Source organism: Hypomesus transpacificus, unplaced genomic scaffold (assembly GCF_021917145.1).
Source record: "Hypomesus transpacificus isolate Combined female unplaced genomic scaffold, fHypTra1 scaffold_391, whole genome shotgun sequence".
Classification (NCBI taxonomy): Eukaryota; Metazoa; Chordata; class Actinopteri; order Osmeriformes; family Osmeridae; genus Hypomesus; species Hypomesus transpacificus.
Genome location: NW_025813912.1, coordinates 45,484 through 57,500, shown reverse-complemented (window position 1 = coordinate 57,500; position 12,017 = coordinate 45,484). Strand labels below are relative to the sequence as shown.

General features: G+C 47.2%; 2 protein-coding genes across 3 annotated transcripts in view; one reads left to right on the top strand and one right to left on the bottom strand.

Moving 5' to 3' along the window:
• ccl20a.3 (chemokine (C-C motif) ligand 20a, duplicate 3) overlaps window positions 1-164 on the bottom strand; it is a 1,891-nt gene extending 1,727 nt beyond the window's left edge. The window contains exon 1 of the mRNA XM_047016517.1: window positions 1-164. This exon is cut by the window's left edge and continues 181 nt beyond it. The gene's annotated coding sequence lies outside the window, so the exon portion shown is untranslated.
• Window positions 165-5,317: 5,153 nt separating this feature from the next.
• Window positions 5,318-11,984, top strand: capn10 (calpain 10). 2 transcript variants are annotated; one of them, XM_047016511.1, is made up of 14 exons: window positions 5,318-5,422; window positions 6,067-6,280; window positions 6,390-6,521; window positions 7,282-7,478; window positions 7,894-8,129; window positions 8,443-8,629; window positions 8,801-8,967; window positions 9,204-9,454; window positions 9,554-9,756; window positions 10,160-10,412; window positions 10,615-10,814; window positions 11,412-11,457; window positions 11,621-11,666; window positions 11,722-11,984. In XM_047016511.1, the coding sequence occupies exons 2-13, from the start codon at window positions 6,131-6,133 to the stop codon at window positions 11,648-11,650; spliced, it is 2,052 nt and encodes a 683-aa protein (XP_046872467.1). In that variant the 5' UTR covers window positions 5,318-5,422; window positions 6,067-6,130; the 3' UTR covers window positions 11,651-11,666; window positions 11,722-11,984. The 2 variants fall into 2 exon arrangements, with proteins under 2 accessions (XP_046872467.1, XP_046872465.1); XM_047016509.1 differs by having other exon boundaries at window positions 11,621-11,984.
• The last annotated feature ends 33 nt before the right edge of the window (window positions 11,985-12,017 follow it).

Here is a 12,017-nt window from a genome sequence, read left to right as displayed (position 1 = left end):
CTGGATGTCAGCCTGTCTGGATGTGAGTGTTGTCTTCAGGTGCAGCAGAGGAGTGTCTCTGGGCTCCTGAGTGAGCAGCTTTTATAGCGCCCCCACGGCAGCTGGTGGAGAGAAGCTGGAAACTTCCTCTCTGGGGTTTCCGACGCTCACCTCGCCTGCTGAAGCAGTGCACCATGGGAGAGAAAAATTCCCCGCCACTTTCCACGGCGTGGGAGGAAAAAACAGGAACAGGCTTGAGGAATGCTACAGAACAAAGATGCTGTCTGTTCACTGTGAGGCAACACTGTGAGGGCTGTGTCTGGATAATGCATGTGTGTGTTTAGTGTGTGTGTGTGTGTGTGTGCATATGTTTTGCGTGGGTGTGTGTGGGTGTGTTTAGTGTGTGGGTGTGTGTGTCATCCATTATACTGTAACATAATACAGTAAAGTATAGCATGTAAATACATTTACATTACAGTATATGTTATATAGATTGTAAATAAGAAGTTGTGGTATGGTATTTCATTAGGGAGGAACCACCTCGTCACCACGGAGACAGAGGTCACCACGGAGACAGAGTCTCTGTACTATCCCTGTCACTCCTCATGGGGCGCTGAACTCAAAACTGGAATTTTTACACTTCACCAGATGCTTCTGTCCAAAGCAACATGCTGTCAATCAACGTGTGTGATGTCAGTTAAACATGTAGACTGGAAAGGTGCAGAAGAGTACAACAGAGCAGAGTTGAGTCGAGTAGAATAAAATCTCGTCAAACCAGTAGAGATCAAGGACTAAGCAAAGTTATCATATTCCTGTTCACTACAAAAGTATCTAATATACAGTTATTGCCAGTGTGTTTACAGTGACATACATTTGTGTTTGGCAAAGTTTGCTCTTTCACTATTTGTTGAGGCGTTACAGGTAAAGCTTAGTAGTAGGGCAGTTGAGAGCAGATTAAGATACCTCAGGTTCAAGGTTCAAATCCCCCCTCCATGCTGCTTTTGATCAAATCAGACTGAGTAGAAAGGTTTTTGATGTATAACTTTGAAAGACGCTGTGATATACACGTTGAAAGATGGACATACATGTGAGTACTGAGTTCACAGACTATGCAGTCACGCTGTACACCTTGTGTCTGTGGTGGAGGGTTGTGTCTGTGATGGAGGGTTGTGTCTGTGATGGAGGGTTGTGTCTGTGGTGGAGGGTTGTGTCTGTGGTGGAGGGTTGTGTCTGTGGTGGAGGGTTGTGTCTGTGATGGAGGGTTGTGTCTGTGGTGGAGGGTTGTGTCTGTGATGGAGGGTTGTGTCTGTGATGGAGGGTTGTGTCTGTGATGGAGGGTTGTGTCTGTGGTGGAGGGTTGTGTCTGTGATGGAGGGTTGTGTCTGTGATGGAGGGTTGTGTCTGTGATGGAGGGTTGTGTCTGTGGTGGAGGGTTGTGTCTGTGATGGAGGGTTGTGTCTGTGATGGAGGGTTGTGTCTGTGGTGGAGGGTTGTGTCTGTGATGGAGGGTTGTGTCTGTGGTGGAGGGTTGTGTCTGTGGTGGAGGGTTGTGTCTGTGGTGGAGGGTTGTGTCTGTGATGGAGGGTTGTGTCTGTGATGGAGGGTTGTGTCTGTGGTGGAGGGTTGTGTCTGTGATGGAGGGTTGTGTCTGTGATGGAGGGTTGTGTCTGTGGTGGAGGGTTATTCAGGCCAACCGGAGTTTCTGCACACGAGCAGCACACTGCTTTACATAGCTGATCAAAAACGGATATCTAGATCATTTAACTAACCCTAACCCACTGTGTGTGTTTGTGTGTGTGTGCATGTATGTACGTGTATATGTCTGTGTATGTATGGTTGTGCATGTGAGTGTGTGCATTTCAATAAACTCATACTTAATAACAGTTTAACAGGCAATGCTTTATATTAAGGTGTTCGTGACAAGAATCAGTTCATATTTAATTATGCCTTAGTAAGTTAATAAGTATTATTAACACTAGTGTAGGGCCTTATTACATTTACATTACATTTATGCATTTAGCAGACGCCTTTATCCAAAGCGACTTCCAAGAGAAAGTTTTACAAAAGCGCATTGGTCACTGATCATTACATCGAGATTGCCTCAAACATTGCGGGTAGCCAAACATGAAGCATACATTGTGAAACCAAATAAGTCCCAAAGGGAAGAACGATAAGAGCATCTAGTTAGACAAGTTACAATTAAACAGCAAGAAGCTCAAAAGTGCAAGAGTGTACCTGTGGAAAAAGCAAGCAACAATAATATATTTCACAGCGAGTACAATCATTTTAGGACAGTTACAATAAACCAACAAAAGCGACAAGTCTCTCAATATGAGTCATTGTGATCCTGGAGGAAACTAGCATCCGGTCCAGCCAATCATTCTCAAGTGCCGTTATACTCCCGGAACAAGTCATCTTGAGCCTTTTCTTGTTCTTATTACCTATTAACACTTATCTAATCTTACGATTGTATAGGATTAATTCAGAATGATTTAGACTGTTGTACTTTTTTCTACTTTTTCTATTTAATATTCTTATACGTTTATCGTATGCACCTTCCTGCCACAGTAAACTCCTTGTTTTTGTAAACTAACATGGTGAATAAAGCTAATTCTGATAACACTCACCCTGACCAATACTATGATAATTACTTGACCTGGATCTCAAGTGCTACCATTATATGATTATCGGGCATGTGTTTCTGTGCTTATGTGTGTGTATGTCTCCGTGTATGTGTGTATGTGTGTGTGTATGTGACTCAGATTTGAGATATTAATGAGATGAGATGTGCAGTGTTCTGTGATGGTTCTGTTGCGGTGGAACACTTGTTGTTTTCTAGGTCAGAGCAGCTCCACCAAACCCAAACCCTAAGAAGCAGGGGAAAGGGGTTTCTGAGACAACTAAATAGGTCAGGACAAAGGCTTGCTCAATTCATCCTTCGTCATGTCATCGTACTGCAAATACCATGAAAAGCACCACAAATGTTTCCAACCCAATGACCTACAATTACAGCAGTATCTCTTATGTTAATCTCCTGGGTTGACTGGAGGGCAGAATGATAGAAATCAAAGAACTCTTGACTATCTAATGTACTAATCTAACGTGGTTCTATCATTTAGCTACTTGACTTGTCTTTCCTAGGTCAAGAGAATCACACCGCCTCTTCATATGAAAATATGAAACGAAAAAACTATTAAAGAAATAATCAACATTTATGTGAAGCTAGTTAGGAATCACACCGCCTCTTCATATGAAAATATGAAAAGAAAAAACTATTAAAGAAACAATCAACATTTATGTGAAGCTGGTTAGGAATCACACCGCCTCTTCATAAGAAAATATGAAAATAAAAAACTATTAAAGAAATAATCAAAATGTATGTGAAGCTGGTTAGGAGTTAAGTGCTAGGTAGAAGTGGGGGGAATAACCTATCGTTCATCTATTCTTGCAACTGATGTTTACTTTGTAGTACGTAGATGTTTTACGGAACAAAGGTTATAAAAGGACCTCATTATGAATTCTTATGAACTTCCTTTATTTGTATTTTGCTGACATGACTGTATATTCCTGATTCAGAGTGAAATTTCCCTTTTCACCTGACCCAAAAACCTATTGTTGACCACAAATGGTTTCCACCCTCAGAAAGATTTAAACCGCGTTCTGACTCTAGAATGTCAGGAGTTCCAGATAACGTGTGAACGTTTGATCTAACGTATTTGATCAAGTATGAGATTGTTATATAATGAAATACTATATAATGCAATACTATAGAATATAATAGAATGCACTTTAGCATAAATGTATATAGGCTATCATAATTCTGAACATATTCCTTAATTTTATATTGGGTTATTCTTCATAATTTCTCATGTGAGTCTGTAACCCCTTTTACACATTTAGATTTTTGTATGTTTGTTGTGAAGGTAGAGTGACTGATCAGCTCTCTCCAGGCTCGTCTGCTACGAAAGTAAGGACGCCAGCGGGGTCTGCAACACGCAGGCTGTGATGTAAGCTCACCACGGTCCTCCTCACTCTCCAGTGTTCACGCCAGGTGCCAATCTAGGTTCCCACTTTTGGGGGGCTAAGCCCCTATATAAAACCTATTATTTTTCCTGTGATCCAGCAAAACTAGGGGGGTCTGGGGGCCTGTTCTCCCAGAAGAAATTTTTGAAAATATCCTTTTAAATAGTGTCCTCTAGTGGGTTTTAGGAAGAGAAATTAACACATTTAGATTAAAAAATAAAATATTTTTATTTTTTATTATTTTTTTTGGGGGGGGGGGGGCTAATGAAACTTTTGGGGGGGCTCCAGCCCCCCCGAAATAGAGCTAGATACGCCCATGGTTCACGCATTTCATTTTGTGAACCTAGACGCGCGGCCAGAAATTTTGGGGCCCATAAAAATATAAAAAATAAGTTGATATTTCAATTCGTTTTTCATTTTTGAGGGGCCTCTATCAGTCATGGGCCCTTTGAATTGTCCTAACTGTTCCCCCATATGCCGCGCCCCTGTGTAAACACTCAATTTCAATTGTCCCTTTTAAGTGCTTTGAGCTACAGTACAAATGAACTGGTTCATCGAATGTTCCCCATATGTTCCTTCGGGCTTGAGAACCTTCTTGATATCTCTCACTCTTTACCTGGAACAAGTAAGCCCCCAGAGGACTCTCCGTCAGTAACACAGGCCTACACATTACGGTTCTGATAGAAGTTACTAATCTCACGACTAATGTGACTAATGTTATGACTAATTTTACTACATATGTTATGACTAAACCGACGCGGTTGCTGTCTCCGTTCTAATACCTGCCTCACGGTCAGAGGGAAGCTGGTGTGTGCACATCCAGAATCCTCGATGGCAAAGGCTGCCACCGAGGACTTGGAGTAAGAGTTTACAATCTTTTTGATCGGTGAATTAAACATGCAAGCATTGTTTGATGCCGAAAATGGTTTCTAACATGTTTTTTGTATTTGTATAGTTTCTCCTGTAGGAAAAAAATGAAGCCAGCGTCTAAAACCTCGACATCCACAAAAACTGACAGTGGTTGGTTATAAACCGTGTAAGCTACTCTGTAACCAAGAAACGTATAAAGGCCTAAATAACAATTGACTAGTTTTGTCTATGGTTGAACGATGTAGGCCTACTTCAAAAGCCCCCTGTATGTCCAAATGATGAACGCACGTGGTGATTTTCAATAAATAAACCCATATAATTTCTTATGACAGCTTACCTTCTTTTAAAATGAGTAAAAATGTAACAACGTAATAAATCATTGCGTATAGGCTGGTAACAACTTAACGTTATTCACTTCACAAACACGAGGTGGCACTCACTGACAATAACGAGTATACGAGTCAAAGCGGAAAGATTCATTCATGGGCACACTGGGCTTCTGTCAGTGAGTTTCCGGAAGAGAGAAGCGCACCATGCGAATTGAAAACGGGTACCTCATTTTGTTCTACCTTTTCCTCAATTGCTCGACACCCTTTCAATGATTAGTGTAGCCTAGTATGATCAAAGTCACCGGCAGCAATAACAAGCCAGCGATAGGGAAATTATCTTTCAGTTAGCTAGCTAGCCAGTAGGCATCTCATCCATATCAGCTTGCGAGACTTCATAAACAAATCTAAGCACTAACCTAGGGGGCTGGTGTCAGTGATGTATAGGCCTACGTAGCGTACAGTTAATGCATGGACAAATTAATGTAACCATTCATCAATTAAAATGTGGTATAATTAAACTCACTACGAGTAGCCTACCTAAACAAGAGAATTATTACAATTATAAGAGTTTCAGTGTCTTTAGTGTCCACGGCACGTGTGCTTTCCGCAGCTTTTGCATTCCTTTATATTGGTTACCTGATGTGGACTAGATTAGTAGGCTACAGGTATCGATTCAGCGTGACATTCAAATACGGTCTATCGCGGAATCTAAACCCTGGATAGCTGACACCGCTGTCTCCAGGATGTAATGTGTAGCCTCTGGCGTGAAGCCGCTCCGTTTTTGCGGTATACAGAACCCTGAAGATAGTGTCAATCAATGTGTTGTGTAAAGGGCTAATTGTCCTCTGAATCCGCACCCTGGTAGAGTGAATGAATGCAGGACTGATGCGAGAATATCACCTTGAAACGGTGTTTCCTCTCGACGGGCCATGAGTGAAGAGGAGGGGGGCGATGATGAGGATGTAAGATCCGGGCTGTTCCAAGATCCGGACTTCCCCGCGGATGACTCCTCGCTGTTCTCCGACCGCTCCACTCCCATCGCCAGCCTCCGTGGTCAAATCACCTGGTTGCGGCCGCAGGTACAGGTTCCAAACCCTGCTGTTTGAAGAGACCACAAACATCTGTTTGTTCTGCCTCCCAACAACTGTATGAACCCACCCCTCTCCTCCACCTCTCGCCCCCCCAAAGGAGATGTGCTCGGCCCCCAGGCTCCTGGCGACACCCCCCAGCAGGGGCCAGGCCAGGCAGGGCCTTCTGGGAGACTGCTGGTTACTGTGTGCCTGCACCACCCTGCTGGAGAACAGACACCTGCTCGACAAGGTAGGCTGCAACTCGCAGCTGGGACACACTGTAGTACACACACTGCCATAACACACACTCTAATACACACACTCCAGTACACACACTCTAATACACACACACCCAGTACACACTCCCAGTACACACCCTCTAGTACACTGTGAGCTAGCTGTCTCATTTTGAGATTTGGCCTCTTGATCTGCAGGAAAGTGCTCTAACCACTGAGCTATAACCATCCCCAGGGGTTTTTCTGCACCCTCTGTAAGGCAGGTTATTCCTCTAAAGAGGTGTTTCTGCCCCCTCTGTAAGGCAGGTTATTTCTCTAAAGGGGTGTTTCTGCCCCCTCTGTAAGGCAGGTTATTCCTCTAAAGAGGTGTTTCTGCCCCCTCTGTAAGGCAGGTTATTCCTCTAAAGAGGTGTTTCTGCACCCTCTGTAAGGCAGGTTATTCCTCTAAAGAGGTGTTTCTGCCCCCTCTGTAAGGCAGGTTATTCCTCTAAAGAGGTGTTTCTGCACCCTCTGTAAGGCAGGTTATACCTCTAAAGAGGTGTTTCTGCCCCCTCTGTAAGGCAGGTTATTCCTCTAAAGAGGTGTTTCTGCCCCCTCTGTAAGGCAGGTTATTCCTCTAAAGAGGTGTTTCTGCCCCCTCTGTAAGGCAGGTTATACCTCTAAAGAGGTGTTTCTGCCCCATCTGTAAGGCAGGTTATACCTCTAAAGAGGTGTTTCTGCCCCCTCTGTAAGGCAGGTTATTCCTCTAAAGAGGTGTTTCTGCCCCTGGTCCAGGTTCTGCCCCCAGACCAACCCCAGTGGGGCCACAGCCGGTATCGGGGCTCCTTCCTGTTCCGCCTCTGGAAGAACGGCCTGTGGACCGACGTCACCGTGGACGACCGGCTGCCCTGTGTTGGCGGAAAACTGTGCTTCTCCCGCTGCCAGGCCCCTGATGCATTCTGGGTAGCCCTGCTGGAGAAGGCTCATGCCAAGTGAGTGACCTGGGGAGCAGAGCTGTACCGGTCAGTGTTGGGGTGTGTGGTGGGGTTAGTGTTAGTGACCTGGGGAGCAGAGCTGTACCGGTCAGTGTTGGGGTGTGTGGTGGGGTTAGTGTTAGTGACCTGGGGAGCAGAGCTGTACCGGTCAGTGTTGGGGTGTGTGGTGGGGTTAGTGTTAGTGACCTGGGGAGCAGAGCTGTACCGGTCAGTGTTGGGGTGTGTGGTGGGGTTAGTGTTAGTGACCTGGGGAGCAGAGCTGTACCGGTCAGTGTTGGGGAGTGTGGTGGGGCTAGGGTTGGGGTTAGTGAGCTGGGGAGCAGAGGTGTACCGGTCAGTGTTGGGGTGGGGTTCTGGGGCTGTAACAGTGTTGGGGGGAGTGCCCCTCCCCCATTCCTTTCTCCTATCCCAGACTCCACGGGTCGTATGAGCGTCTGTGGGCGGGGCAGGTGTCCGAGGCGCTGGTGGACCTGACCGGAGGGCTGGCTGAGCGCTGGAGCCTGGAGAACACTGGGAAGGAGGAGGACCAGGAGGGGGGGCAGGGCAGCGACCGGGTCCGTGGGGCGATAAGGAAGCTGGATCTGGACTTGTTGCAGGCAGTCAGAGAGGGCTGCTCTGTCAGCTGCTCCACACACAGTGCCCCCACAGGTGAGGAGGGGAAGTTAAGTTTTGGCTCTTTATGAATTAAACTTCATCATCGTGACTGGTAAATACAGACCATTCAACTTTACTTCCTATATGCACTGTTTGTATGTCGCTTTGGGAAGCAGCATCTGCTAAATGATTAAAATGTAATCTTCAGGACCTGGTTTTATACATTCAAGATACAGAGTATAAAATGGTTATGATTAGAGTTATAGGTCAGGGTTAGGGTCAAAGGTCATGGCGGCTGTAGGAAACACCTACGTTGTGTTAACATGTCATGCTTGGTGAGCTTGTTGTTCCCTGGGATCGCCTGCAGGTGGCAGTGTGCTGGAGCAGCATCACGCCCTCAACGTGATGGAGTGGCTGGATGTGAGGACGGAGTCGGAGGGAGGGGAGGGGGGGGGGGGGGGGGGGGGGGGGGAGGGCGGAGAAGAGGTGGTCCGACTGCTACGCATCCGAAACCCCTGGGGGCGACGCTGCTGGGGCAGAACCTGGATAGAGGGGTATGTAGAGGGGTATGTAGAGGAGTATGTAGAGGGTTATGTACTGTATACTGTCATAGAGAAAGCTTCCATATCAATACGTGTGTGTGTATTATACGTGCAGTGTTAGTGTGTATATTTTATATACTGTGTGTACCCTCTCCTCTCTCTCCCCACTCTCCTCCCTGGCAGTGGTGAGGGCTGGCGTACCCTGGAGCCGGCCTGCTCTGTGGAGCTTCTGTCCCGCGCTGAGGAGGGCGAAGTCTGGCTGGACCACACCGAGTTCCTCGCGCAGTTTGATGATGTCACAGTGGGGTATCCCATCAACGAGGAAGGGCATCTACAGAGCATCTATACTGGTACTTCTCTGCCCAGCATAGCCATAGGTTCAATGTATCTAGCCTAGCCCTAGGTTGAATATATATATAAAGCCTTGCTTAGCCTAGAGGCAGGGAGGGGGTGAGAGTGAGGAAAGTTGGATTTCCAGAGAATTCCATATTTCTTTTTTTTAGACACCTATACACCAATGATGAGCAGCCAGGAAATTAATTCTACCACTTAATTGGTCGATGAGACTACCCTCTCCATCCAATAGGAGAGCTGCTGACTCACAGCCATCAGCTGTCCGGCCGCTGGGTCAAAGGTCACTCGGCCGGTGGTTGCCGTAACAACAGCAGCTACGGCAGCAACCCCAAGTTCTGGCTGAAGGTGTGTGAGCGTGGAGAGGTTCTGGTGTCCTTGCTACAGCACTGGAGGCCAGGGAGGCCGACGCAGTACCCGTGCTCACCAGCAGAGGGCGCCGCTCATGCACGGCGTCACCAGGCCATAGCAATCCACATGTGGAAGGTTGGTATGGGAATGTGACTAGGTAGCTCTCTGTCTTTGTGTGTGTGTAGGTAGGGAAGTGTACTCACCTGGGTTAGACGTGTGTGTCTCCACCTCCAGGTGCAGAAGAAGCGTGTCAACGTTGCACGGACGCTGAACAAGGCCCCGTGTGGTTCCACTCGCTGCCACGCGTACGAGCGAGAGGTGATCCTACACACGCGCCTGGAGCCTGGCTTCCACATGGTCATACCCAGCTGCTTCCACCAGGGGGCAGAAGCCAGCTTCACCCTCAGAGTGTTCTCCTCCGGTCCCACCTCACTCAGGTCCGCCTCTTACGTCACCTTATCATGATAACCATGTTAATGAGAACCTTCTTTCATCTTTATACTGTCGTACCAGTTTGATCCTGTCGTGCCAGGCGGGCATTGTATGAAGTTGACCTTTCTGTTGTAATGATAATCCTAGTTTTAGATGTTTCCCTGCTGACAATGAGCGTGTTGGAGCAGGGACACATGTCAAACGTGCAGGTCAATGGGCCCTGAGGGACCAGGGTTGAACACCCCTGATTTAGTGGATGTTATCTAGAGCAGCGTACGGCACATCTGAGCTTCGCAAACCTCTTGTTCTGCAAACGCCCCAGCCACTGAGCTGTGCCCATATTGTGACGTATGCTGTTGTTCTTGGTCGGTTGTTGTTGTTTACAGATTGTCTCTTGTCTCCCTGCAGTGCCCTGAAGGCACCTGGGCCCTCGTTGCCGCTGGTAACGGGAGAGTGGGAGACGGTCTACTTCCGGGGCGTGTGGGTCACGGGGTCATCAGCCGGAGGAGGCAGGAACTTCCTGTCTCACTGGCGGAACCCTCGCTTCCCTGTCGCCGTGGGTGACCACGTGGCCGGCACACCTGGGGTTAATGTTCAGGTTACCCTGCGTCAAAACCACCCGGATACTGACCTCCAGCCAATCGGCTTTCACCTGTATACGGTGAGAGGGTTTTTAAATATGTTTGTGTGTTTCTATGGTTGCGATATGAGGCTTGTGTGTCACTTCCTGTAAATACGATGGATATGACGTTGTTCGTACACTTGTCTTTTTTTTCATACTATGAATTCTTGACAGTTACATTTATGATAAACGGTGGTTGATAAATACCGCATATCTTACCCTCCACCTTGTCTGAGTCCAGGCTCCACAGAAGGAGGGGGAGTCTGAGCCAAGCTTACCCAGGGACAAGGAGCCTGTGGCCAGCTGTGTGCCTCACTGCTACACACAGGATGTGTCGCTGGCCTGTTACCTACCTCCAGGGGCCTATGTTATAGTTCCCTCTACCTACCAGCCCGACTGCCCAGGTCACTTCTCCCTCACTGTGGCTCGCAGGATCCTCAGGTAGGCCTTGTCTCTGGCTTCTTACCTAGCTCTACTATCCCCCCTGCTGTCTGGCCTCTTACCTAGCTCTACTATCCCCCCTGCTGTCTGGCCTCTTACCTAGCTCTACTATCCCCCCTGCTGTCTGGCCTCTTACCTAGCTCTACTATCCCCCCTGCTGTCTAGCTTCTTACCTAGCTCTACTATCCCCCCTGCTGTCTAGCTTCTTACCTAGCTCTACTATCCCCCCTGCTGTCTGGCCTCTTACCTAGCTCTACTATCCCCCCTGCTGTCTAGCTTCTTACCTAGCTCTACTATCCCTTCTGCCCCCCATGCTGTCTTACAAGACACCCATGTCGTAATTGACTTTGTTCTTCCTATATCCTCCCTCCTCCTACATCCTCCTCGCCGCACTTTTGTCTGTGTGGTGTTACTGTACAGTGCTATGCTACTATATAATCTGTGTGGTGCTACTGTACAGTGCTGTGCTGCTATATAGTCTGTGTGGTGTTACTGTACAGTGCTGTGCTGCTATTTAGTCTGTCTGGTGCTACTGTACAGTGCTGTACTGCTATATAGTCTGTTATAGTCTGCTACTGAAGTGTGTTTGTGTTCCAGGAGAGTGGTGATGAGCCAGGAGAGACTGGGCAGAACCATAGAGGAGGTGGGATGACACCCCGTGGATGAAACATTAGGATTTATTTATTAACATGGTCGATGGGGGAAGAAATCCTTAATTTCTGCCATTTTCCTTCTCTCTCTCCCACCCCCTATCTGGCCTGATGTCCTCCCCCTTTCCCTCTCTGATCTGGCTCCCCCTCTTACAGGTGTCCCACATCTCTCTGATGTCTAGTTAGACCCTGTGCTGTTGCTGCTCTACAACACTGCCCCTGGAAACCTCATGGACCCCCTCTGTCTCTCACCAGGGGCTCTGTAGAATGTGTGTGTGTGTGCGTGTGTGCGCATGTCAGAGTGGTTTCAGAGTGGTTGTGTAGCACCTTGCTACCATCCTATCTGTTGGATGACCAAGTGTTGTTACGGGAAACGACTGAGGATTTTGTGTTTGTTCCACATAGGTACAGTGTTGTTTGGGAGATGATGTGTATGAAATAAACTGTATTTCCTGTAGCCACCGTTGAGTATTAAAGATGTATTCTGGAAATGCACCAATGAGGGGTTGCACTTTGAAAAGTTGTTCATGTTTTTACTTTTACAAAAAGAAAA

Coding starts and splice junctions, on each gene's coding strand:
- capn10 (XM_047016511.1), top strand. CDS start 6,131: ATGAGTGAAGAGGAGGGGGGCGATGATGAGGATGTAAGATCCGGGCTG. Junction 10,413..10,614: donor TCGGCTTTCACCTGTATACG/GTGAGAGGGTTT, acceptor GTCTGAGTCCAG/GCTCCACAGAAGGAGGGGGA. Junction 11,458..11,620: donor TGGGCAGAACCATAGAGGAG/GTGGGATGACAC, acceptor CCCCTCTTACAG/GTGTCCCACATCTCTCTGAT.